Raw genomic sequence first — 26,076 nt, 5'->3', positions numbered from 1 at the left:
CTATAACTAGAAGTTGCAAAGTGTACTAAATGATGATAGCTCAGTTGACACATGGAAGGTAAGCAGATGGGGATGAGAGCATGTATTTTTATCTCTCCAATATCACTCTTTAAAGGATTTAAAGTTTTAATTCTGAACCCATCCCAAATTAAATTAGTTGCGAAAGTAATGAACCGATCGAAATATTACAAAAAAAAATAAATAAATTTGCACATTGTTGTGTTGTGTGCCTTTGCATTTTCTTATCCGTGTGAAACTAGTAACCCAAAAAGCGCGTGGTTTTCTTTGCATGAATATGCTCTACTGGCCTCATGTTTGCCACACAATAATCAAATCTTTCTCTCATCACAACAATCATCAATAAAACGGGTCACCCTCTCTTCTTTATCTTTTTTGTGTTTTTAAGCAAACTCTTCCCTGAATCTCATCTAACTTCACCGTCTTTGTGCCTATACTCTACCCAATTCCTTGCTTCTTGTAAGTTCTTTTTTTTTTTTTTTTTGTTCTTTAACACTTCATTTTTTCATTGTTTCTGTGTGTTAGTCTCTGGCTTCAATGTTTCTCAACACCCACATAAATTCCGGGTTGTCTTTGTTTTAATCCTGAAATTTTCTGTGTAATCTTTTGTTTTTTGGTCTTCCTCACTGGTATTTCAGATAAAGCTGGGATTTTTATTTGCTTCTTCTGAGCTGTTGCATTTTTTGGGGACCTGTGAATTGGATTAGTTACAGTTGGTATATCTGTTGGTGCAAATTGCAGCTTTTTTGGGTTCCCAAGTTAAAAACCTTGATGAGTCCTTGTTGGTGGTAAAGTTGCTGGCTTTTGATGAAGAGAGCAAGACCCAATATCTGTTATGTGTGAAATGCTTTTTATAAAATTGGATATTTTTAGAAGGGGAATTTTCTGTGTGTTGTATCCTATAAGCTTTTAATCATTCTGGAGGAGGAATCGGTGCTTATTCTCTTTATTGTGGATTGGGACTTGGGGTTTCCTTTTATTTGCAATAAAAATCTGTGAGGGAATCAGTTCAAGTGAATTTGGGATAAATACTTAACGTCTGAATTGAAAATTGGGTGTTACTATTTGGTGGGATGTTATTCCAATCCAATTGAGAACATAGCATTGCATATTAGAGAAGGTAACCTGTTCTAGTGTTTCTGAAGGGTTTTGGTGTCTCTTTAGATATTTAAAGATGCAGCGTGTTAGATTATCATCTCAACAGGCACCAGTACACAAGCTAGGAGATCCTCAAATCACATTATCTCCTAAGTTTAGGTTAGCTGTGATGCAATCTTCTTTGGCAAATCCATCACCAGAGCTAGAGTTATCTCTTAGAGGAGAACCCTTAATACCGGGCCTACCTGATGATGTTGCTCTCAATTGTCTTCTTCGTCTTCCGGTTCAGAGTCATTCATCCTGTAGAGCTGTCTGCAAGAGGTGGCATCTGCTACTTGGTAATAAAGAGAGGTTTTTTACCAATAGGAAGCAATTGGGTTTGAAAGACCCTTGGCTTTTTGTATTTGCCTACCATAAGTGCACTGGAAAGATCCAATGGCAGGTTCTTGACCTTACCCATTTTTCTTGGCATACTATCCCTGCAATGCCTTGTAAGGACAAGGTTTGTCCTCATGGTTTTAGGTGTGTTTCGATTCCGCGTGACGGCACTCTGTTTGTATGTGGCGGTATGGTCTCTGATGTGGATTGTCCTCTTGACTTGGTCTTGAAATATGAGATGCATAAAAATCGTTGGACTGTGATGAATCGAATGATCACTGCTAGGTCATTTTTTGCCAGTGGAGTGATTGATGGGATGATTTATGTAGCTGGGGGAAATAGTACTGATCTTTATGAGCTAGATTCTGCTGAAGTGTTGGATCCTCTCAATGGGAGTTGGTGCTCTATTGCCAGCATGGGAACAAATATGGCATCTTATGATGCTGCAGTTCTTAATGGGAAACTTCTGGTTACAGAAGGCTGGTTATGGCCTTTTTATGTCTCTCCAAGAGGTCAGGTCTACGATCCAAGAACTAATAACTGGGAAAATATGGCAGTTGGACTTAGAGAAGGGTGGACTGGTTCAAGTGTGGTTGTTTATGGGCACTTATTTGTTGTGTCTGAGCTCGAAAGAATGAAGCTAAAGGTTTATGACACGGAAACTGATTCCTGGGAAGCCATAGAGGGGGCCCCTTTGCCTGAGCAAATATGCAAGCCCTTTGCTGTTAATGCTTGTGATTGTGACATTTATGTTGTGGGTCGAAATCTTCAGGTTGCTGTTGGTCATATTTCTAAACTGAACCTGAAAGAAAGTTGTGAGGAAAAATGGAGCTTCAGAGTTCGATGGCATGTAATCGATGCACCAGAAAGTTTATCTGATCTGACTCCTTCAAGCTCTCAGGTGCTGTTTGCATAGTTTTTCATTATCCTGTAATATTATGAATGTTTTCTGAATAAATGTAATTAAATATAATTATTAGAGGTCTAAATGTTGTAATAGCGGTGTGAGGGAGTACTCTTAAGCAGTTTTTTATATTGTATTAATGATAGTATTTTATTGTGGTTGCTTGGGCAGTGTTAGTTATACATTCTTAATTACTTTGATATTTTCTCCTTGAAGAATATCTCTATGGGGCAATTCTATTGTCAGAAATTATAGTTATATTGTTTTCGAAGCCACGGTAAATGCAATTTATGAAAGGATAAAAGCAAGATCGTACTTGTAGTATGATTTATGTATAGGCCTTTTTCCTTGTCAACCCATTAATTGCTCTACTTAACTGTAAACTTGGATACCAAAGTGCTAGGTCCTGATTAGCATTCCACCATGCTAAACAACATGTGAGAGAACCCTTATGGATGGGATAGGTAGAGAGACTACCAGAATAAAATGTTGGAAGTGTTCGTTCGGCAATTTGCATGTCCATTGGTTTTACCTGTCTGTTTGTGGGATTCGTATATCAAAGGCTGGTAGATTGTGGGGTTATACTGTATGCAGCAACTGGTGTAATACTTATTGAGTTTCATATATTATTCTGATTCTATATTATTGTTCAAATAACATAAACATAGTTAACAATTTTCAGTTATGTTTTAAACATGTATGCATCACTTTGTCAAGTAAATTTTCTTATTTATTACAAGTTGCATTGTGCATAGGGATTTCCTCGTTTTATTTCTTGAGTTTTGAGTTGTTTCCATGTTGAGCCTCTATTCCAAAAGACATTAGACATGAAGGCTATTTTTACCACCACCTCGTTTCTCTTGATGGTAGTTGCTCTCAGTGAGAGATATGGCTCTTTGATTTAGGGGTTGGGTTTAATGGTCAAAGAGATTCGCTTAGATAATCAAAGTTGATACAGCTGGTGTGCAGTGGAAGAAGAGTGGAACCCCTCTAATTAATTGCATTGAGCAAGACAAGGCAAGTAGACTAAAGTGTGAATTTGGTGAGATGTTGATGAGGTCGTTAAATGCCACGAAGCGTTCTTTCAATGCATTTAAGGTATGTAACAAAAGAGGCTCTCATGTACACCATGTGATAGGATCTTAAATCATTTATAGACTAATCAAACGGTGATGAGAGAAAAAAATATTGGAATAAAGAGTGAAAAAAAGATGAAAAATATATATATATTTTTTTTATAACAATGAAAAATGTTTTTCCTTTTAAAGAAAAGTTATTTTAGTTGAAATTAGTGTTTTTTATTTAATATTTAAATTAAAGAAAAATCTCACTTTCTCCTATTATAATTTCTGTTTCTTTTATAACAAAATATAATAGTTTTGATTAAAATGATATAATTCTATGTCTTTTAAAACGATAAATATTAATCTCAAAAAGATAATTATTGATTTGTTCATAAATAATTAAGATCATGTGACGAGCTGGTCATGCTAAATAACAAAAATATGAGATGTTTGCTTGTCAGATTGATGTGTTGATAGGAGCAGTGGCTAAGGTGAATACTACAGTTTTTATAGTTTGGGGCGAATAATTAAAACAAAGGGTATGAAATTTCTCTTAAATGCATGTTGCGATCCTTGTTATGTAATTAGAATGATATGCTCCACGTGCTAAAAATTATCCATTACATGGAAGATATCTCTGCTCCAATTGGGTACCCGCATTGGTTTTGGTTGGTGATCGCAAATTATGAGGTGGTTTGGTGGTTGAAATTCAACTCACTTTCGGGTGAGGTAGGTTAGGAGTGATTGAATGTATTCTCCTTTCGTTAGTGTTTCGAGAAATGATTATTAGATATATATTCGTTTGATGGCAAATGACCAAGAACGGTGAAGCTATACATTATTTAGGATATTATTTGCTTGGTCTTACTCCTGAAAAGAGAGATTTTTTTCTTCTTCTTTTCTGCGAGAATTGATTAACCAGCATAATCAACTCGTAAGGGATTATTTCAGTTTAATTAATAATTTCAAATTTGAGTTTCCTCCGACACACCTATGTTAAAATTTGGTAGAGAGAATTTTGTTGCTTATATGATCGTGCTCGAATCAGGCTAGTCGAATAATCAATGAACTAAGAATTGATTAAATTTAATTTAATAAGGTTATAAACTAATCGAGTTATAATAATATAAGATATTATAAACATTTTTAAGTGATTAATTCCATAATAAATGTTTAATTCATTAAATAGAATTAGCCACTTAACAAATATTTCACAACTCATCTCAGTACCACACTATCCATTAAAAGAAATAATGGATTACAGAAGGCCCATAACCCTCAAAATACAAAACAAGGCCCAAGTATGTGGCCCATTCCTCGAAACCCACGACACAGTTCATGTACTTTACTTCATAGTTTCAGACATCATCATCAATTCATCATCATCATCATCAATTCATCGTCATCATCAGTATTAGTCATAACACAGAGACACGACGGCATGGCTGCGATCACGAGCGCAGTGATAGCAGTGGCAGCAGTGATTCTGGGTTGGATCACCATTGAGATCGCATGTAAACCTTGCCTTGAAAGGGGCCGCGAAGCCATCGATCGCAACCTCAATCCAGATTACGATCCCGATGACGACGCCGACGCCATTCGCGCCCCACTCAACCCCACCACCACCACCACTGTCTCCGAAAACTCCTCCACCGTCAAATGCTGATGACCCTTCTCATATCTCCGCCTGGTATTCGCTTTTTATACCCAAAGTTTTTTTTTTTTTTGGTCTGTGTTTGAGTGTGTATTCGCTTTTGACGGTTATTTCTATGAGACTGAAATATCAAATGTTGGATCTTAACTGTGATAATGTTTTCTGAGTAATTGAGTTTGGAGATTTGTAATTACGAAATGGGGATGTGGTGACACACACGCACAACACTAAACTGGTGTGTCCCTATGAAGATTTATGAGACCTGTGTTCTTGAGGAGATTGTCAGAGGTTAAAAAGAAAAGAAAAGAAAAAAAAGGAGATTTATCAAATCTTGTTTCAAGAAAAATTGATAAGAATTAAAAAAAAAGTTTTTGTCACGAGTTTTTAGCTTCTTTTTTTGTTATAAAAATAAGCTCTTTGCTTTTGAAAAAATCTGTTTTAATTATGAAAAGAAGAAAAACTAAAAAAGACAATATCCAAACAGGTACATAGTCTCGTCATAAGAGTGACTAGGAAATGGTTATAAAATTTGCAGTGTATGTTGATGGGAAGAATTGTGAGTTGTTGAAGTTTTGGGAATGAGTTGCCCTCTTAATTTTGTGTAGTTTAGTATTTTTTAGTTGCGATTCCCATTAAATTAGCAAAAATAAGAGCTCTAAAAGGATGGACAAAATGTGTCCCATTAATCCCCAGAAGAAGTTAGACTGAGGCAAAGCTGAGAGCTGTAACAAGCCTTATAGCCACCAATCATTGGGAATTGTATTTTACCTCAATGATTAAGCTGGTATTGTTTTATATTTTTGTTGATCGTTGTAAATATAATTGCATGCAATTGTTAAAAGGGGTTCTTTCAATTAATAAGAATTGAAATACTTTGGTTTCTAAAATTATTTAATTTCTATTGCCAGCCTCCTTTATTTTATTTTATTTGGTATAGAAGATGAGAAACAAGAAAAAAAAAAAAGCTATAACAAACAAAATGCCCATAAAATCAGCTTGAACCTAGAAGCAGCAAGGCTCAAACAAGTGTGAGAAACATCTTGGCTAGAAAAAATTTGCGCAACTGTTTGTTTTGCTGACTGTGTGTGCTTAACTGCCCTTAACATAGACTATTAGACCAAGATACAGGTGGAGTTCCCTAACCTTTCCATTGCTCATTGAATCTAATAATATGAAAGTACTGTCCCGTTTAAACCTTTTCTTTTTCTTTTTCTAAAACTCAAATTAGTTGTATGCACTTTTTTTTTTTCAGTTTAACAATGAGGGGAGGGGATGCTACCTATTATGATACTCACAGATTCTCAAGAATGTTTGACATTTGACATTTTTAGTTTAAATTTTTTGTCGCGTATCTTCGAATCTATAATAATCATGTAGGTGCAGCCGTGCAGCACTTTCTCTTTAAATTTTGTAGATCTGAAAAACAAATACATACAACGAATTTAAGTTTTAGGAAAAGAAGGTTTAGGCTCAGTATTTATATATAAAATTCTCTCTGCAATTTTTCTTGGATATTATTTTTCGAAGTAACTTTGTAATCTCAGTCAGTTTGGAGGGCAAATTTTCATGTTTGGTTATCAAAGTAAATTATTGTTAGACTTCGTAGGTCGAGAGTAGTTATCATTTCATAACTTCTAGTTAAAAACAATTTGTACTTACATTGATATTTCAAAATTATAAATGACTAATATTTTTAAATATAAAACCAAGTTTGTTAAAAATTTCTTTTATTATTAATTCTTTAAAGGAAAAATGAACCAAAAAGCTCACGCAATGCACAATAAAATAAAAAATAAAATCCAACCATCCGCCGGAGCACCGCAGAAAAACATCATACAATGTAAATAAAAAGGAAATGGATCTTCTCGTGTGTAATTTAACATGATCACATAATGTGAGAGGATCTTAACCATTAATAATTAAATCAACGGTGATAATTGTGTAACTTCCTATCCTTATATTTTTTTTCTCTCCTCTCTTATCATCATTAACTCACTCATATATGATTATGATTGCCTCACATGACATGATCATGTTAATTAGCACACGAGTCTCAAATAAAAACTAACTACTTTTGTGTTAAACGCATCCAAGGCAAATAAACTTCTCCCATTTTCATGTCAATTAAAGTAACCAAAAAAAAAAAAAAAAACAAAGGCGAGAGAAAAGAGTGAGACTGCTTTGTACACAGTAATAAATTCCAATGTAGAGAATCAGAGAGAGAGATCTTATTTACCAATAGCCTATTAGTATGTAAAAATATTTTTCGAAACAGAAAATGATATTTGAGAAATACAAATGCAAAGTTCGTAATTTTTTTTTTTTACTTTCTCAAGGTGTCTCAACTCCTTTGAGATTATTACTTAGTCGAGCACTTCATAAGCATGGCTGGATAATTAAAAATTATCTTAGAAGGGAAAAAATAATAGTCGAAAAGAAAACATCGGGTATAGTCATAAAAAAATATTTTCAATTTAGTTTTTATTATATTTTAACCTTTTTTAATTAATCTAGAAAATATGTACTGAATTAAAATATTTTTTGAAATTTCTGGGACAAGATTTCTCTGAACAGTAAACATGTAGAAGGAAATAAAAAAACTACCACCTTAGTTCTTGAGAAGAAAAAGAAGTTTCCTACCTCGTTGAATTACCAATTCATTTGAATTTCTCTATCATTTTTTGGAGCAATTTTGAATTTTCCAGAAAGTAAATAAAATTCAAGGGAAAAAATATGCTTTACAATTACAGTACAGTCGTCGATAAATGAAAGGGAGAAAAAGAAGAAGGCTCGTTGCTACTGTACACATATGACAAGGGATTAAACGTCAAGCTTCTCCCATGTCATTTCAACAAAAGAAACTTTTAAAATGTCAAATGAGGTAAAATATACTATGCCAGGTAATTGTATATTTGAGGATTGTTCTTGTCCCTCTCCAGATATTCCCTGTCAATCAAGCTTTCGATCCTTTTCTTCAAATCAGCTGGTTTTATTGGAAATTTGAGCTGTTCACAAAAAATCAATTCCTATAATCAGTATTAATCTTAACAATCAGATGGAGAACACTCTGCATCAGAAATGATCACTAGAATACAGCATAGCAAAACGTATTTTATAACATTATCAGTAGTAACAACTTATAGTAGCTTTTGCCTATAACCACACCACTATTTAAGTCTATAACACACCATCTAAAGACCAGGACGAAATCATTTTGACATGGAACTAGTTGGGAATTCAAACAGACTCCATTTGAATTAAAGAAACGAAACGTGGTAAATAATAATATCACCTGTTGGAAGAGTTCAGTAATAAGAAGGGTGTGACTAAGCACTTTCCTAGTCTTCATTATCCTCACAATAGCAGCGTCAACCTGCAATGAACCATGCCAACAAGGCAGATATGTTAAGGACTATAATCATTATTAGTTGTTTAGTACATAGACATTTAAACACCTATGTATCTTGGATACCTGGACATTCAGGATAATATTGATCGTGACATTGTGTTTAACAGGATGCTCAACAGAGGCATCTGCCCTTTGTTTGGTTGCACTCAACAATCTTAGATATCCGACTTTAGATATCTAAATTTTTTTTTTCTTCTACCAAAAAAATATATATAATTTTTTCCAATTTTGCGTACAAAACTAAAAATTAAATTACGTTTATATCAGAATTTATTTAACCATTAAATTTATGAAAACTTTCATGTCCCAAAAAAAAAAAAAAAAAAAAATTTAAAGACAAGGAAAAGAAACATTGCATCTCTAAACTTTTTTTTTTCTTAGGTAATACCAAAGAGAGTTAATGTGCATTCCAATGAGTAATTTGCAATACCCTCACGTGGTTAATGAGTCGAAAATAGAAAAAGATCAAAACACACTGCAAAAGTGTAATGCAATGCCCAATGGAGACTCAGCAGCATTACCCATTTTATTATGCTATTGAAATTTTGAGGATGTTGATATAATTTATAAATTGACAGATATTTTGTGAAATAAAACTAGTGAAACAAAACTAATGAGTGTAAAATTGATAATTCATACATAATAACCAATATGATGCCCTAGGTTCTTAAGGATTTGAAGGTGCATTACATTCCCTTGTACATTAGTCCTCTGAGTCTAAGCTAAACGGAGAGCTTTTGGAAAAAGAAAATTGACCTGATATTGTCGGTCTTGGAAAACTCTTTCGGTGGTGCTTGTGTTTTCCTCCACTGTCTCCTTCAACTGAATTGCGTTCACCTGCACTCCATAGCACCAAAATTAGCTTGAAAAAGCTCATTATCATAATTTTAGAGGACTAAAACCCACAAGTATTAATCATTGCCAAAGGGCTAAACTATGGTGATCGCAATTAAAACACAAATGAAAGTTTGAGATTCACTTAATCTGATCCCTTATGTTCCTAAGCAATAGGTATGGTACCTTTATACGGTAAAGAGGAGCTGTAAACCCTTCATTAAAAACAAATGAGTCATCCTCCTCCACATCTCTACCCTTTGGAAACTGTTACATGTTCAACAAAGGGAATCAAAATTAGGAAATTGAAAGTAATATAGTTACAAACAAATTTCATAAACTGGTAATTCTGCAAATGATTACAAACACACCTTTAGTAGGGCACGAACTTTTCCACATGCAAGTGATTGCAGAGTCCTTCTCAGTTCCTTGTCCTCAATACCAGTGGAGTCCTTGATATCTTGAAAGCTTAGTTTCTCAGCATCATTGAATAGCATTAGAACAACAGTCTGGAGCACAACCAGACATGCAGAATTAATCCCACAAAAATGTGTGCAATACAAGATAGACAGCCACACAAATAAAGAGATAACATAAAATAATGGTTTTTGAAAGGCCAACCTGGAATAGGGATACAGCCAACTCCTTTTTCCCTTTAGGAAACTCTGCCTTTAAGACACAGTGACCTAATGAATTTTGCCACATCAGACGCCTTCCACTGTATTTACTTAGATAGAACTCTTTGAAAATATCCTAAAAGAAGAATTAAGGAAAGGAAAGGACCATGTCAGGGAAGCACTCAGAGTATCAAGGACAGCAACAGTTAAAAAGAACATTCATTCATGTCTTGTGCTAAACCTGGTAAACGTTCAATTCATGAGGAAGTCTAACATCCATGGGTGGATATGTTGGCCAGTACCTGCACTCATCCAACAATTCAAATTAGATTCCCAGGAAAAAAAAAGTGCATAAAAATTATCAATGGTAACAGACAAGGATGGGAAAACACAAAGCTTACCCGGTTGTCAAGACATGAACACTCATTTCAATCCCTGATGGGAGTTTTGTCCTCGCCTGGGAAGACTGTTTGAAGGACTCATTTATTTCTTTTGATAATTCAATGTCCTGAATCAAAACAATATTTAACATAGTTGTAAAAACTAGGAATGAAAGTTATAGTAATTCAAGAAGTTTGTCACATCATTGTTATTCATAAAGTAGATATACAAAACTATAAAACTCAAGCACATGAAGTGATAGGTCATTCAATATGTCAGTAACATAAATCTTAATTGATGGGAGCCAAACCAATATATAATTGCAGCGTATTATTAGTTTATTACTATGCAATAGACTTTAACACACATGTAGAAATATACACTGGAAGAGTAATTTTCTCAAAATTTTTTAAAGCAGTCAAATATTGTTTATCGCCTTTTCAAATTAGAACTGCAATAAATTTATGAAGCACTAACTTATATGGCAGAAAAGGAATTTATAATTCAAAATCCAAGATCAACCTCACTATCGAATCTTAAATTTGACCAAAGGCCATAAAGAGAACTTCTCACCAGGTTCAAATTCCCAGTGAGTTTTTGCAAGCCAAAGAAAAGACATAGGAAAAAATTGAGGTTGGCATAGATGATTTCCATCCAGTACATGCCAACCAGGAGTCCACAATTTGAATAAAATTTCTAAAGTTATACATATTCAAAGATGTATACCTTGAACATGCCTTCCAGTTTGTTTGTGAACTGGCTGCCACACTCAGTCTTCAACTGTATCAATTAAAGAAAACTGTTAATATTCCTAAAATTTTGGTGCCGAACCATCTAATTATTTCAGAAGTTAAATGGAAAAGAAAAGCCTTAACCTTGGAGATCATAGATTTCTCTGCATCAATAGAAGCGCTCTTTCCTAACAGCAGTCTTTTTGCAAGATCTTTCTTATAGAATGCCTCAAACACATCCTTGCCCTTTAACAACAAAATGTCAAGTAATCTTGCCAGTATCAGTATGGAAGAGAAAGATCCGTAAAAGTGTGTTATAACACCACAAGCTTAAATGAAAATTGCAGAAAACAAGGTGTAACTGTTAGCTACTACACCAATGAAACACTGAGCATACCTGAATGAACCTAAATAAAACCAGGACTTTGTCAAGTGTACCCTCCAACTCCTCTTCTGAAGTACCCTTATTACCAGCACGAAGCTTCTCATCCAAAAACTTGGCAATCAACTCTGCCGGTCGGTTCTGCCACAGAAAAAAAATAGTATAACACAGTTGATTGGAAATCACATGCATAATAAATCCCACATAAGTGTTAAAAATAAAGACTTAAGCTGCCAAAAAGCACATGTTAGCTATTTCACAAGCCCTATGATGGATAAAATGTAGTATGATCAACCAATAACTGTCACAAATAGTTAATAACAAGAATCAGAATGGCCAACATGGAACTTTGATGTTTAAACCACTTGGTATAAGAGACTAATGCTATGTCAAAAACCATTCAACCTAAGAGCTAACCAGTGAGATCATAAACAAATGACGTATTTTAATTTTTTTAGTATTAGATATATATAGCATTAAAGGAATTGATAAAGCAAAAATGATTGTCTAGTGATCTTACATGGTTACAAAATCATTCTGTGTAGGGATGTTTTGCTTTAAGCCATTAATTCTACAGTTATGAATATTTTATGAAATAATAATTTAAGACTTTTATTTAATAAAATAATGTGAAGACATGTTTTATTCAATGTGTGTTCCTTAACTTCTTACGGTTGTTTCCTCAGACAAATGGTACACTTGCAAAGACAATTAAAAATCTTCATTGCTGGTCCTCCTGCTAACATCCCACTCCCCCTGGCACTGTACCCTGGGCCCAATTTTTTTGGGCTCCCTTTGGCCACTTCATACTTTTCTTCGAGGTCCATTCACGAGTCACTCTTTGGTCTCTGTCATGGCAGTGCACTGATATTTTCCAAACTCACAGACCTAACACAGCTCTTTATCATGATATGTTTTATAGAAGATTCAGTTCAGAAACTGTAGCCCATTTATTTTTCAATGTAAGGGAGCTATATTGTGGTAGAACCTGTTTGGGATTCTAGGCAATCAGTGGGTATGTTCGCTCCCCTTGAGTAATTTCTTACGATAAACTTGAAAGGCTTTGGCAGGAAAAAGGAGGCCATGCTTCTATAGCTCAAGCAGTTTATGGCAATTCTCTGCTGCATTTGACTGGAGATAAATGACAAATATTCAAGGATGTCTTTTCCCTTACATTTGCCATGGTATAGGGATCATAGGATTGTATTTCTGGCTTCTCTCTCGTGCTTGCCTCATGGCTTTTCAAAGGAATTTCTATAACGATGCACAAAGAAATAGGAAAGCCTTATATTTTCAAGAGATATTTTGGCTCTTTTTTTCTTTTTTTGGAGGATTTCTCATCCTCCTCAATGGCTCTACTTTTCCTAATATTTTCTTTAGTTGGATTTCTCCTCCTCCCAGATGCACATGCTCTCATTTCTATTAATGTATTCTTTTATTAAAAAAATGTATTACCATGACTGCTACACTGCCATAACATTTGAAAAACCTGGAAAGAAATTCCATGGCATCTAAAGGACATTAGCTTTATGGATCTTTGCGCCAATGGTATTTATCATTACCAGATTCCAGTTTTATGATGAGGCTATAGAAGGCGTACTTAAGATAACTACAGGGTAAAATTGTTGGCCTTCCTTCTTGTTGAAAATATATAAAACCATTAATGTAGCCTCACCCATTAGCTTAAGCTTTTGGGTTGAATTGGTTCTTTACATGGTATCAGAGCTTCAGTGACCACAAGGTCACGAGTTCGATCATCATCACCCCCCCACTTTCAGGTGGAATTAAGAAAAGCACAAGGCAGACCAATAATGGATTTGTGTCATATCCACGCTTCAAGTCCAAAGAGCTCTTGCGTGAGGGAGTGTGTTAGAGAATAATATAAAATATTAAAAAAACCATCACCTGACACCTTAAGGTTTTGGGTTGAAATGGTTCTTTACATAGTATCAGAGCCTCGTGTCCCAGTTCGATCCTCACCGTCTCCCACTTTCTTTCTAGTGGAATTTCTTTGTTTGCACAGGTAGGTGGGCCTGTGCATTGTCCACCCTTCAAGCCCAGTGGGCTCTCGTGTGAGGGGGCGTGTTGAGATATATAAAACCATTAATGTAACCTCACCCAACAGCTTAAGCTTTTGGGTTTAATCGATTCTTTACATGGTATCAGAGTCTCGTGTCCCGAGTTCGATCCTCAGTGCCCCTCACTTTCTCTTGTGGAATTTCTTAGCACAGGTAGGTAGGCTTGTGCATTGTCCACCCTTCAAGCCCAGTGGACTCTCGTGTGAGGGGGCGTGTTGAAAATATATAAAACCATTAATGTAGCCTCACCCATCAGCTTAAGCTTTTGGGTTGAATTAGTTCTTTACACTTCTAAAGCTTCTACCTCACATGTTTCCACCATTCAACCATTCAGGTCAGAGCAAAGTTACAAACTTGGAAGTTGCAACAAGAATTAATATAATAACTTTAGTTTTGAATAATTTTAAGTACCAGGAAAATCAAGCAAACTCAAATATCTTCTACAGCCATTACGTTTTTACAAATTAGGACTGCTGGTCACTACACGGAATCACATAGCAATTACAGGTTCTTTTTGCGATTAATGTCAGGTAGAGGATCAGTAGGAAAAATGAAGAATATATTCATGCAAAGATGAATAAACCAACATTGCTAATCATATAGGTGGTATTGGTGATCAACATAAAAGACTTCTCAAGAGAAAGAAATGTTATTTGAAAAGTTAATACAAACTTAGAATTTAACAAAAAATTTCAAATCATTATTCATTCTTTTTACTCCCTGCAATAAACTTCTTTGCTCCTTATTAGCAGCACTATGATAATCAGAATTGCATGATGAACCACAATTTGTTCATACAATTCAATGCAGTTCATCAACTGATATACATTGCATTAACGCATGGAATATCGCTCTTGTGCCAGAAATGCAAGCTGCTTTGCTGAAATCATGCAGGGATTGCTTCAATTAATACAATTCTCACACTACCAGCCATTTTGCATGGTGTCTCTCCCTTTTTCTGGTTGTTCCATTTTCAAATCCCTGGCTTTTCCAACCATAGACAGCCATCACTGCCTCTGTTTGTGTCCTCCCAGTAGCTGTTTGGCCTTGTCCTTTTCCAGTTATTGTGTTTTTTTTTTTGGCAAGGTTTTGTCTTCATTCTTCACTTGATTTCATTTGTTCAACAAGTCAACCTCTATGGGTCTGTCTTGGTTTCATTTTTCATGGGTGTATCTTTTGGGTTTCTGAACATCCATCTTCAACATCTCAACTTGCATCTTCCTTTTTATTATATGACTTGGATCTTAATTTATTTTGAAGTTTAATTTCAATTTGTTAACTACATTAGAAGTTATTTGACTTCAAAATGCTAATATCTTAGATGTTTGTAATGTTTTCATTATGTGAAAAATATAGTTTGTTTTTCTAGTAATACATCATGATTCGTGATTTTTTTGATTAAAGATTCAAAATAGGCCTTCCGATTCATGCTTTGAATACCATGAGCAGTACCACCAGTCTACATACTAACATGGGTAAATAACATACTTTTGAGTAGAAGGGTGATTTGGCACTTAGTTCATTGATTTATCACTAAGGCAATGGTAATCAGGAACTTAAGGTGAAAGGAAAGGCTGCCACAAACAAGAAAGTAATGAGCTGACCCAAAACTTATTAGCTGGAGCTTTTTATCTTAGGATATTTCTAAAATTTCAGGGTGGAAACTAACCAACAAAAATATATGGAAATTACAACAGAAAAAGGGGAAGTACCTGACGAAGATTGATAAGATGCTCAAATGCATCTTTAATGGTGTTACAGAAAGTGTCATTCTTGGAAAAGCTTTCTTCCCATATTGTGTCAAGAGAAGCCTTAAATTCCAGAAGGGATGAAACCATATCTTTATCTTTCTCTTCATCCATAATAACGCTCTGCCCAGTTCTCCTGATGTATGAACTAAGGGCATGCCTCAGTGACTCGAGGGCATTGACCCTTGGAAAGAGCGAGTACATTCTCTGAAGGTCTTCGATACGATTGCCATCCATAAGCATAGAGAAACCCTGTAACACAAGAAATAAAATTGAAGCAATGGGGAAAAATTCAAAGAAAAGAAATCATCAGAGAAAAATCCAGAAACTGGTGATGATCAGAACCTTATCAAGAATGGCAGGTATATGACGTTCAAGAAGTTGTTTTTCTGTCGTTGCTATCAATGGCTTCCTAGTACTTGCATCCAAGTAGATCACACATCTTTCATGTTCCTCGTGCAATCTTGTCTGCAAAAATGAGTACCCAAAAATATCCCTACAGTAAGCATACCAAGAGGGACATGGGAAGATTGATACAAAGAAATATGACTTCTGTGATCATAATGTCAGATAAAATTCTGACATGGCATGATATGATCCATTTAGTAAAGGATTACCAAAAATAACTAAAGCTAAGAAGATAAAACAAGGGGATAAGGAAAAGGAAGCACCTCCACATGCTTCAAGTAATCTGGAACATCTGATTGCTGCATATATTTCACACCTTCAGCAGCATAAAATTCAGATGTGCATTCAAGGAATGGCTTCTCAAAGCTTTCTCCATAAATTCCCAGAGCAGTAAACATCTTCAAAAGATGGTTTAGAAGAGTTCTATCCACTGCTTCACCTAATCTGAAAAGCAAGCCATAAAAGTGGAAAATGTAAGGTACAGCACAAGTTGAAAAATCTGATGGCCTTATTCATAGATCAGCCAGCTAAGTTTTCTATATTAATAGAGAGAATTTAATCCCAAAATCACAAATCAAAAGAAGTATCTAGAAACCTAGCATGGAGGTGTCACCCATTGAAATGGACTTATATTGGGTCAATTTAGTCTAGCCCCTAACCTTGCACACATCCTTAAATTGAGACCACTCAAGCCAATATTGTTCGCTTATTTATCCTTTGTACCTTAACCATTAACAATGGCTACAATTTTACTACTTTAAAACTACAAGCATCTATTGATCCTTGACAGAACATGCTCACCCATCAATTTTATAATTCACTCAGACCAGGCAAGGTTCAAATACTGAGAACAAAACTAACCACATGAAGTTAGATAAAGTACAACTACTTTTTTATATGTATGCACTTTTCCTAACACTTGGACTTACTAGGATGTAATCCAGAGCTAAGTGAGAAAATTAAATGCAACAAGAAAATGAAGCCTTATATTTTATGTAATGGATGTAGAAGATGTTAATAAAAACCAACTTGTTGTGTACTATTCTCCACATCCAAAAGCTGCAAAAGATTGAAAAAAGGAAATAAATAACACTTGAGTTCCCCAACATATTCTGATAAGATGCTCAGTTGAAGTGATTACATAGATCAATACAAAATTGTTGGTCAGCAAAAAAACTTCTGAAGTGATAAACCAATATCTGCAGACTAATTAACACAAAATTCCTAAGCCCCAAAAAAAATTTATTTCCTATAAAACAGGAGCTACAAACCAAGAAAATAAAACTATAAAAGATACAAAATGAAACATTGCAAGGAGAAAGTTGCAACGATATATTTTCTGTGTAATAAAATGAAAAAAATAACCTTACAGTTTATACGGGAGTTACAGGAAAGTTGCAACAGTGGTGGTGAGTTGGGTGGACACAGCAGTAGATGACTAATAGCAGATTATAGGAGCGGAGAAATAATTTAAAAAAAGAAAAAACTACGAACAAGACCATCCATAACAATAAGAATCCCATACTAACCCCTCCAGACCTCTCCATCATGTGCAAGTGATTATCCCTCACTTTTGGGAATAAAAAGCAGAAAGAGTGGCCATCCTAGGTCATTTTGCTAACCTAACAACTAAAAGGCCACTCCCTGGAACTGTATGCAGATTCGAATAGTCATTCCAGCAAACAAAACATGCCCGATTAATGTTTTTCCCCATTAGTCAAATGCAAAAATCTTGGAATTATATCATCCAATCTCAGTTCAACACATCTTATAGTTCTAAACAAAAAGATGGAGAAATATAAAGGAAGGAGGAACGTGTTTAGCCCTGACCTTGAATAGATATCAAATCGATAATCTTAGATTGGAGAATGATATTATCATGATCATTGATATCACTATTGGCAAGGATATTCTGCATACATGCATTTCATTAAATACGGAAATAAATTTTGAAAAGGAATGGGGCAGCAACATAAAATCCTACGATGAAAGGAAGGAGAAGAGCGAAGAAATACACCCCACCACCACCATCCATGCAAATGGAACATTTAAACAATGACTTGCACATATAGAAAGGACTACCCCTCATTTATAAAAATAAGATTGCAAAAAATGGATTTACCTTTCACTTTCAATCATTCGTAGAAGACCAGTAACAGTTTTGTGTTCTACTTCAGAAGATAATGAAAGATGTTTGCGGAAAAGTTGTAAGCCCATGTCCCATAATGACCGTACATTTGTTGCTTGCTTCACATATGTCCTATCCAGATACAAGGCTATACCACGAATCATCAACATTTGGTCACAAAGATCCTGCCAACATCTCTCAACTAAAGATAGAAAAACAACCAAATCTGGGCTTTGGCCAACCAAAGACTGCAGTGCTGCAGATATGTGTTCTTCACACTCCTTTTCAATCCGTTGATAAAGATTTCCACCCATTTTATAAAGGCAAAGATCACTCACAGCCTATGGATATTATGAGTTCGCCATGAAACACTAATAAGCTAATGCTCGACAAATATTCAACAACCTAAATCAACCATGTCACCAAGATAATAATACTAATTAGAAAATTCCCATGATTACCTGATAAAGTTTCTCCAAGTCACAAGAATCAGGTTGCTTCAAAAATATAGCACACATAGCAGACTTTAGTTTTGCCCATGTATCCTCCTCAAAATTTATGGGCAAAGTTGGTTTACCTTCATTAGAAAAATAGGAAATCATGAAAAAGAAATTTAGAGATCATCCTATTCATAAGCCAAATATTTGATATTATTTATAGTATTGCTGTGTCAATGGATTTCGAAAAAAAATGAAACTAGAAATTAGAAATACATTCCAAATAAGGAAAACAAACTTGCAGTGTTTCCATGTTTTAGAGGCACATTCAACATGATCATAAGACAGACATGAGATACTTAAAGGTTCAGGCATAGAATCTAGATGGAAATGACTAATAGTATAAGAGCTTAACTGTAGCCCAACCTACAATGACCATTTTGGAAATGTTAAATGCCAACAACAAATAGGCCCATAATCCCAAGGGCAACATATCAGAAGAAGATGAACAATGGATAACAGAGTTAGAGAGAAGAGAGGGAGAAAGAGAAGAACAGAGAAGGAGCCATTGAATTCACTGTATTCTAATTATGAAACTAATACAAGAGAGAGCTCTATTTATAGAGCAGTAAATGGACTCAGAGCTGAGTCAGCAGGTAACTAACAACTAAGCGAACTAACAGACTACAAAACAGAAAAATACAAGTAGCTATCTAAAACAAACAGAAGTATAGTAACATTAAGCTAAAACTGACAAGCTAAATGAGCTATATCACTAATAATGGATATCAACAACAGATTGCATGAACCAGATTATCATTATTTCTCATAACAAAGCTTTTCACGATCACAAGGTTCAGAAGACTCATTCAGTAGCATCTACGGAATATATATGAAATAGAATTTGACAGGGAAAATATAGAACATATATAATCTTCCATTAAGAACTGTTTTTTTTTGCCCCACTTGGGGTATGAAATTGAATCATGGGAGGAAGAACTCTCACTTATCAGTTATTACCAAATGAGTGACCACGAGGCCAAAGTAAGTGTTGAGTTCTTATATCATATATTATGATTCAAGAAACATAATAATTGGCACTCTATAACTAAGGATAATAAACTATAACTAAGAAAAAGCAACCTGTACACGATATAGAATACATGCAAGCAATGCCTTATTTTTTTTCCCACCCTCAAGAACATATGTTGCTTTTGGCTTAGCCAGTTGTTTCTTGCAGCGATGCATTAAAGAAACTGAGCTCATTGAGATTGTAGTTTACTTCACAAGAATCTTGTGAAGCAGTTCAAGAACAAATCACAGACTAACAGAGTTTGAACAACAACTAACGGATTAAAAAAGAAGCAAAATTGAAGTCATCCCATCTCAGATAAGCGAATATTAAAACTCAGTAAAGAAAAGCTAAGCAATAATTGAGAAATTGAGGGGGGTGGGAAACACTATTAGTGAATCCATCTCGAACCCCAAAAAAAAAAAAACCCTCAAAAGAATTGAAATGTTTTTTGTGTGTGTGTGGAAGAGAGAGGAATAGGGTAAGAAGAAGAAGAATCGGACCTTTGTGGAGCTTGATTTGGAACTTCTTAGCGGGTTGAGGAGGGGTGGCTTTCTTGCGGGACAAATTGGCGGTGCGAGCATTGGGTAGGTCGGACTTGAGATCGTCGTCGAGGGCCATGGAAGAAGGGTCTAAAACTGCGTCGTCGTCGTCGTCGTGGTGGTGGCGATGGTGGAGTGACTTGGCCTTTTTCATAGGGGGTTGTGACGGAGCTGCAGGTAGAGACATCAAATAGAAAGTGATCAACACACCATTGTGTTTGTGTTGTTGTTGTTGTAAGTGAAAACCAATAACACACCCAAGCCAAGCTTGGACAAGCCTGCGCATTAATCACATCAACGCTCACACTTAGCTTAGTTCCTCTTTTCCTCGGTCTCATTTTTTATTTCTCTTTTTTCTTAAAATTATAAGTGTAATTAAATATGATTTTATAAAAAAAATAATTATTATAAAAGAATTATTTTTATAATAAATAAAAAAAAGCCAAAAGTGTTTCAGAGCATCGATAATTTATTTATCCTAAAATATATCGGTAGATTCTGCGTAAATTTCTAAAATTTAAAGATCTACCTATATATCGTAGAATAAATAAATTATCGATGTACTGAAGTTCAATGCATCAGTTGCACTTAGGGGTGGAAATGGGTTGGGCTGGGCTTTGGTCTTCCTGCCCCAAGCCTACGTAAAAAAAAATTCAACCTCTCTGGTCTACTGACCTATTAAAGGCTTTATTTGTAGGCCAAGTCCGGCCTATTTTCAAAAATAAGAAAACCCGACATGGCCTACAGGTCTTGTAGGCCTACTACAGTAAATACTAAGCAAAGAAAATAATTGTATAGAGCAAAGAAAGTTTCATTCATGCATGCACTAGTACTTCTCATAAGAAAAAAATAACAAACAAGAAAGAATCAACATAATACCTCAGTTCTAGAATGTATATCCATAGAGAAAGAGAGTTAAAGAAATGGGGAAAATAAAAAAAAATATAATTATTAGGTGCTGAAATAAAGTCTACAAGAGAATGCCATTCATCTAAAAATTAAGGTTGGTATTGGTACTTTGTCATGCCACATAAAATAAATATTATTTTATTTTTAATAAATTAAATAGGCCAGCCTACAAGGCTTTGGGCTAGACTTGGTAAAATTGGCCTACGACCTATTTGTTTAAAAGGCTTTCTTAAAAGGCTAAGCCTACTCTACTTTTCTGAAAGGCCGGGTTGTAGGCCAGCCCGGCCCATTTACACCCTAGTTGCACTAAAGTTTTGTTCGTCACGATGGAGCTTTCTTTTTTAAGATGTGTATCAATTTTTCAGAATCCTAATATTTAATTTATGGATAATATTTTTCTTATGCTGTTAAATTTACCTCATGCTATAAATTTTTTGAAATTTGAGTCATCAATTTTTATTTTATAATGTGAAACCCACTTGAAAATGTATCTGCAGGAATATCCCTTGATTTATAGTTTTGCCTTTTATTCTAAATGTGTATTTACAAATTTTATCATTTACCTTGATAACAAGTCATTTCATCTCCGCTTCAAAACCTTGTGAACGCTGGCGGTGTTCCTTCGTAAAGGAAGATTTTGCAAACTAAGTTAGTCTCCTTTCTTTCGCATAGGGTAAGGTTCAATTTTATTTTGAAAAAGTGCAATATGTGCTACACTTTGGTGCGTATTTGGTTGGAGTATAGTTTTATCTTTAGCAAGGTTTCTTTCGCCCAAGAACTAATTTTAGATTAGGTGTTTGTTTTCTACTTGTTTAAATCATGTGGTCATTTTAAAGTGATTTTCCTAACAAATATGTTACGGGGATTTATCACTTTTTTTATGTGGTAGAAAATTTATTGATTTCTTGCTATTTAGAAGAGAAAATGAATTAAGAAAAAAATTCTTTCCGTACTTTTACAACTGGCCAATGAAACTAATGATCTCATTTTTTGACCCACCATTCATGCTCGTCTTTCATTATATTTTTTGTATTTTGCAGTTTTAGATATTAAATCAAGATTTTAATATTCAAGTATTCTTGGAGAAACACTCTTGGGGAGACGATATAACCTCATGCAAACTACTTAAATCCCTTACTTCTAAATTAATTTAGTTGCTTTGTTTGTATAAGATAGATATGTCTTATAAAATGAATGGTTACGGGCTTATTAATTCGATTTTCTATATGACTGTTTCAACTTGCTAAGTTTGGTCAAGGAAGTTAATTTTGACCTCCTAAATTAAATAATGTTTTGTAAGCTAGAAAAAATCAAGTTTAATTTTTTGTTCTGTAAGACAGGAAAAACCATGTACGATGTAACACACTATTAACATTTGTATTTCATGAGATTTTGATTTTGATATTTGATTTTGAGTCAATATGTGTAATACTTTTTCTTTTCATTTAATATTTTGCAAATTCCATCAAGTAATCCTCTTATTAATTGGCTCAAAATTCAAAAACCGGTAATCTAAGAGATGCATTTTCTAAGCCACCACCTCAGCCTGATTGTGATCCTTCTTGTTCGATTTAGAATATAGAATTTATACTTTCCTTTTTTTTTTTTTTTTTTTATATGTAAGGCTGCATAGTTATCCTCACAATCTTTAATGGTGGGATTAACTTTTATTAGGTAAAATCTAGTTTGATCTTTGCCACACATAATGTGGTTATATTATATTCGAATAAGATTGGAGGTGATTTTACAAGTTTGAATCATATTTTACTGTCTTTCTTTTTTTCTTTTTCTTTTTTGCAATAGTTTACTGTCTTTCTTTTGGTTGAAGATGTGCAAACATTTTTTCTACTTGGACACCCTTGAAGAAGTAGGTTGGAACTTGGAATGTCACTAATGATCCGACCCAGTGGGCCAATATGGATCTGAATAAGGTAATGGGCCACTTCTATTACTAGGTCCTTTAAGCAATTACCAACTTGTATTTTAGGTTCATATTGGAGGACACTTTATTCGGCAAAATGGCATTCCCTTTTATCTCGCTTGCACACTTCTATGTCGTTTAGGCAAACAATCACCAACGTGTATTTTTCATACAAGCTTGTGATTTGCCTAACCAGTTAACTTTTTGGAAGCCCGACATTTGACAATAATTTCGGCTCGGCCCGCTTTGTGTAAAATGCACAAATAAAAGGCATTCGCTGGCAGGTTAGAATTATAATACAATAGTACTTTAAAGTAGGGGTGTGCAAAAAAACTGGTTTACTTGCCCTGCCCTTGATCCGACCTTGACCCGACCCATAAATGTCCATATTTTTTGAACTGGTTTAAATACTGACCCACTTTTATTTGGGTCAGTTTTAGACCTGACTCATTTTAATATTGACCCACTGACCCAAAACTTGACCCATACCCATTATATGAAAAAAAAATCGCAATTACATTTAAAGAAAAGTTTTAACGTAAAACAATTACGTCAAAATTTTTTATGGAAAATATTTTCATAAAAATTTTCGCAAAATTTTTGGACGAAAAATATTTTCATCAAAATTTGTGACTAAAAACATATCGGTAAATAAATTTGGCGGAATATTTTTTTTGTCAAATTTTTTTACAGAATCTAAATTTCGTCAAAATATTTCACAAAAAAAAAGTATTCATAAAAACTTTCGACGAAACACATTTTCTTCGAAATTCTTTGACGGGAAAAAATTTCATCAAAATTCTTTACAGATTTCAAATTTCGGCGAAAGTTTTCAACGGAAACATTTTCATTAAACTTTTTGACAAAAAAAAATTTCGTCGAAATTTTTAGCGAAACACATTTCTATCAAAAATTTTCGACTAAATATTTTCGTCAAGTTTTTTGATAAAGAATATATCCATCAAAATTTTCAACGGAACACATTTCTGTAAAAAAATTCGTAAAATTTTTTGACAAAAATATTTCGATAAGAAATTTTGACAGAAAAAATATTTTGTCTAAATTCTTTAGAGAATCTAAATTTCGTCGAAAGTTTCAAATGAAACATTTTCCTCAAAACAATTTCCATTGAAAATTTCGACGAAACACATTTCCATCAAAAAATTTCGACGGCAAAAAATTTCATTAGAATTCTTTACAAATTACAAATTTCGGCTAAAGTTTTCGACGAAAATATTTTCGTCATCAAAAAATTTTGTCGGCAAAAAATTTCGACGGCAAAAAATTTCATCAAATTTTTTTACAGATTTCAAATTTCGGCGAAAGTTTTCGACGGAAACATTTTCGTCATCAAAAAATTTTGATGGCAAAAAATATCGACGGCAAAAATTTCATCAAAATTCTTTGCAGATTTCAAATTTCGGCGAAAGTTTTCGACGAAAATATTTTCGTCATCAAAAAATTTTGACGGCAAAAAATTTCATCAAAAATCTTTACAGATTTCAAATTTTGGCGAAAGTTTTCGACGGAAACATTTTCGTCATCAAAAAATTTTGATGGCCAAAAAATTCATCAAAATTCTTTACAGATTTCAAATTTTGGCGAAAGTTTCCGACGAAAAAATTTTCGTCAAATTTTTTGACAAAAAAATTTTTCGTCGAAATTTTTAGCGAAACACATTTCCATCGAAAATTTTCAACTAAATATTTTCGTGAAGTTTGTTGATAAAAAATTTCCATCAAAATTTTCAACGAAACACATTACTCCTAGTACACGTTCCTCGACGCTGAGGGCATCCCTGAAGGGCGGGGGATTTCGTGACATTTCGCACATCTAACTAATGTGAGACTATATATCTCAACACGCCCCCTCACGCAAGAGCCCTTTGGGCTAGAAGCGTGGATTATGCACAGGCCCAATTTTTGGTTTACCTCTTGTGCTTTTTGTTTTTAATTCCACTTTAAAGTGGGGGACGGTGAGGCTCTGATACCATGTTAAGAACCTTGAGGTCACCACCCTAAAAGCTAGTTCAAAGGGTGGGAATGCCCAAGGCCTTATAAAGGCCACATTAGTTGCACATCTAACCAATGTGGGACTATACATATTAAGGAATTTAAGTTTTTGAATTGATTGTTCACATGAATGGTAGATATTTTTTATTTGTGCTTTTAAACGATAAATTCACAAGAGTTTCGAGCTTGAATGCCGAAGTAACAAACTTTAAGATGCCAACATTCATCGTGCCTAAAAAGAACATGGGTTTAGGTAAATTTATAATCATGATCTGCTGTAGGAATATTCCACCAGAAACATGGAAGAAATCAAAGGCAAGATGATAATAATAATCTCAAACTGATGTGTCATAACTCTAGAAACATTATGAAGAAATCAAAAGCCAGATGACAATTAATCATCTTGAACCGTGTAGACCTTTTTTGTTTCAAAAATGTCACATGTGAAGAAAATGATAACTTAGGAGCTACGAGAAGTTGTACAAGCTCAAAATTAGCAAGTTAACATATTTTCAACAGATTTCTCAGCCAATCAACATTCCAATTCCTAGGTCAAGGGAGAAGTAAAAAGCTGAGATAGAACTCAGATTTATTATTATTTCTTACAGTATAATCGAATCATTTGTTATATCTTAACGTCAGCAAATAACTAGTAACTTTATGATAAGAAAATCAAAATATTTTTCTTAAATGTTATCCTTTACTTAAATAATCACGTCCCAATGTCAACGGATTTCTATTAAGAAAAACTATTTTAGGTACGTACGGATACGAAATATTCAATGTGAATGATATTTTCTTCCTTCTTCTTTTTTGCAAAAATGTCTTCTGCAACTTCTTTTGTCATCACAAAAATTATACAAAAATTATAGGAACGAGCTTCCAGATCATTTTCATTCATAATCAAACCCAATGATACACTCAGTTTTCATACACATGATTAGAATGTTAACGAAAGAACCAAATTTTCATGCCACGTGAGATCGAGAAACTATGCATGGACTTAAACCAATTTTAAGGTTTTTAGGTTAACCAATTTTAAAGGTTTTTAAGTTGTTGATTGAATCTCCTTTTCTCGATCTCCATATATAATAATCAACTTGACCATATTCCAAATTGCGTGCTATTTGACTTAGACAGTTCAAACTGACCGGTCTCCTTAGACTGCATCTGTCTCTGTCTCTCTCTGTCTCTCTCTCTCTCTCTCTCTCGTAAATGTCAACTTGCCCTTTTTTCCTTTTTCATTGTCAATTATAGCCCTACTTGCATTGCATTGGCCACGTCCTATTTAACACCCACCGTCACCAACATTTCTCAACACTCACACGGTACACTACAAATTGCTCAAATC

The 26,076-nt window shown here is 34.4% G+C and overlaps 3 protein-coding genes across 3 annotated transcripts; 2 read left to right on the top strand and 1 right to left on the bottom strand.

Moving 5' to 3' along the window:
• The first annotated feature begins 327 nt into the window (after positions 1–327).
• On the top strand, positions 328–2,623 carry LOC133297345 (F-box/kelch-repeat protein At1g30090). Its single transcript, XM_061496468.1, has 2 exons — positions 328–477; positions 657–2,623. Exon 2 carries the CDS (start codon positions 1,193–1,195, stop codon positions 2,408–2,410), a length of 1,218 nt encoding a protein of 405 aa, XP_061352452.1. The 5' UTR covers positions 328–477; positions 657–1,192; the 3' UTR covers positions 2,411–2,623.
• Positions 2,624–4,850: 2,227 nt separating this feature from the next.
• On the top strand, positions 4,851–5,397 carry LOC133297352 (outer envelope membrane protein 7). Its single transcript, XM_061496475.1, has one exon. It carries the CDS (start codon positions 4,904–4,906, stop codon positions 5,126–5,128), a length of 225 nt encoding a protein of 74 aa, XP_061352459.1. The 5' UTR covers positions 4,851–4,903; the 3' UTR covers positions 5,129–5,397.
• A 2,406-nt stretch (positions 5,398–7,803) lies between these two features.
• On the bottom strand, positions 7,804–20,178 carry LOC133297340 (cullin-4-like). The gene is made up of 17 exons (XM_061496462.1): positions 19,845–20,178; positions 18,294–18,409; positions 17,827–18,173; positions 15,968–16,148; positions 15,642–15,764; positions 15,261–15,548; positions 11,486–11,611; positions 11,233–11,334; positions 11,084–11,137; positions 10,378–10,484; positions 10,218–10,278; positions 9,981–10,112; positions 9,731–9,868; positions 9,546–9,626; positions 9,282–9,362; positions 8,409–8,489; positions 7,804–8,121 (listed from the first exon to the last, which is right to left on the bottom strand). Exons 1-17 carry the CDS (start codon positions 20,167–20,169, stop codon positions 8,008–8,010), a joined length of 2,457 nt encoding a protein of 818 aa, XP_061352446.1. The 5' UTR covers positions 20,170–20,178; the 3' UTR covers positions 7,804–8,007.
• Positions 20,179–26,076: the final 5,898 nt, after the last annotated feature.

Source organism: Gastrolobium bilobum, unplaced genomic scaffold (genome assembly GCF_033153095.1).
Source record: "Gastrolobium bilobum isolate Gb01-03AN ecotype WA unplaced genomic scaffold, APGP_CSIRO_Gbil_v1 utg2704, whole genome shotgun sequence".
Taxonomy (NCBI): Eukaryota; Viridiplantae; Streptophyta; class Magnoliopsida; order Fabales; family Fabaceae; genus Gastrolobium; species Gastrolobium bilobum.
The sequence above is the reverse complement of the archived record's forward strand: the minus strand, read 5'-3'. Positions and strand labels throughout refer to the sequence as shown.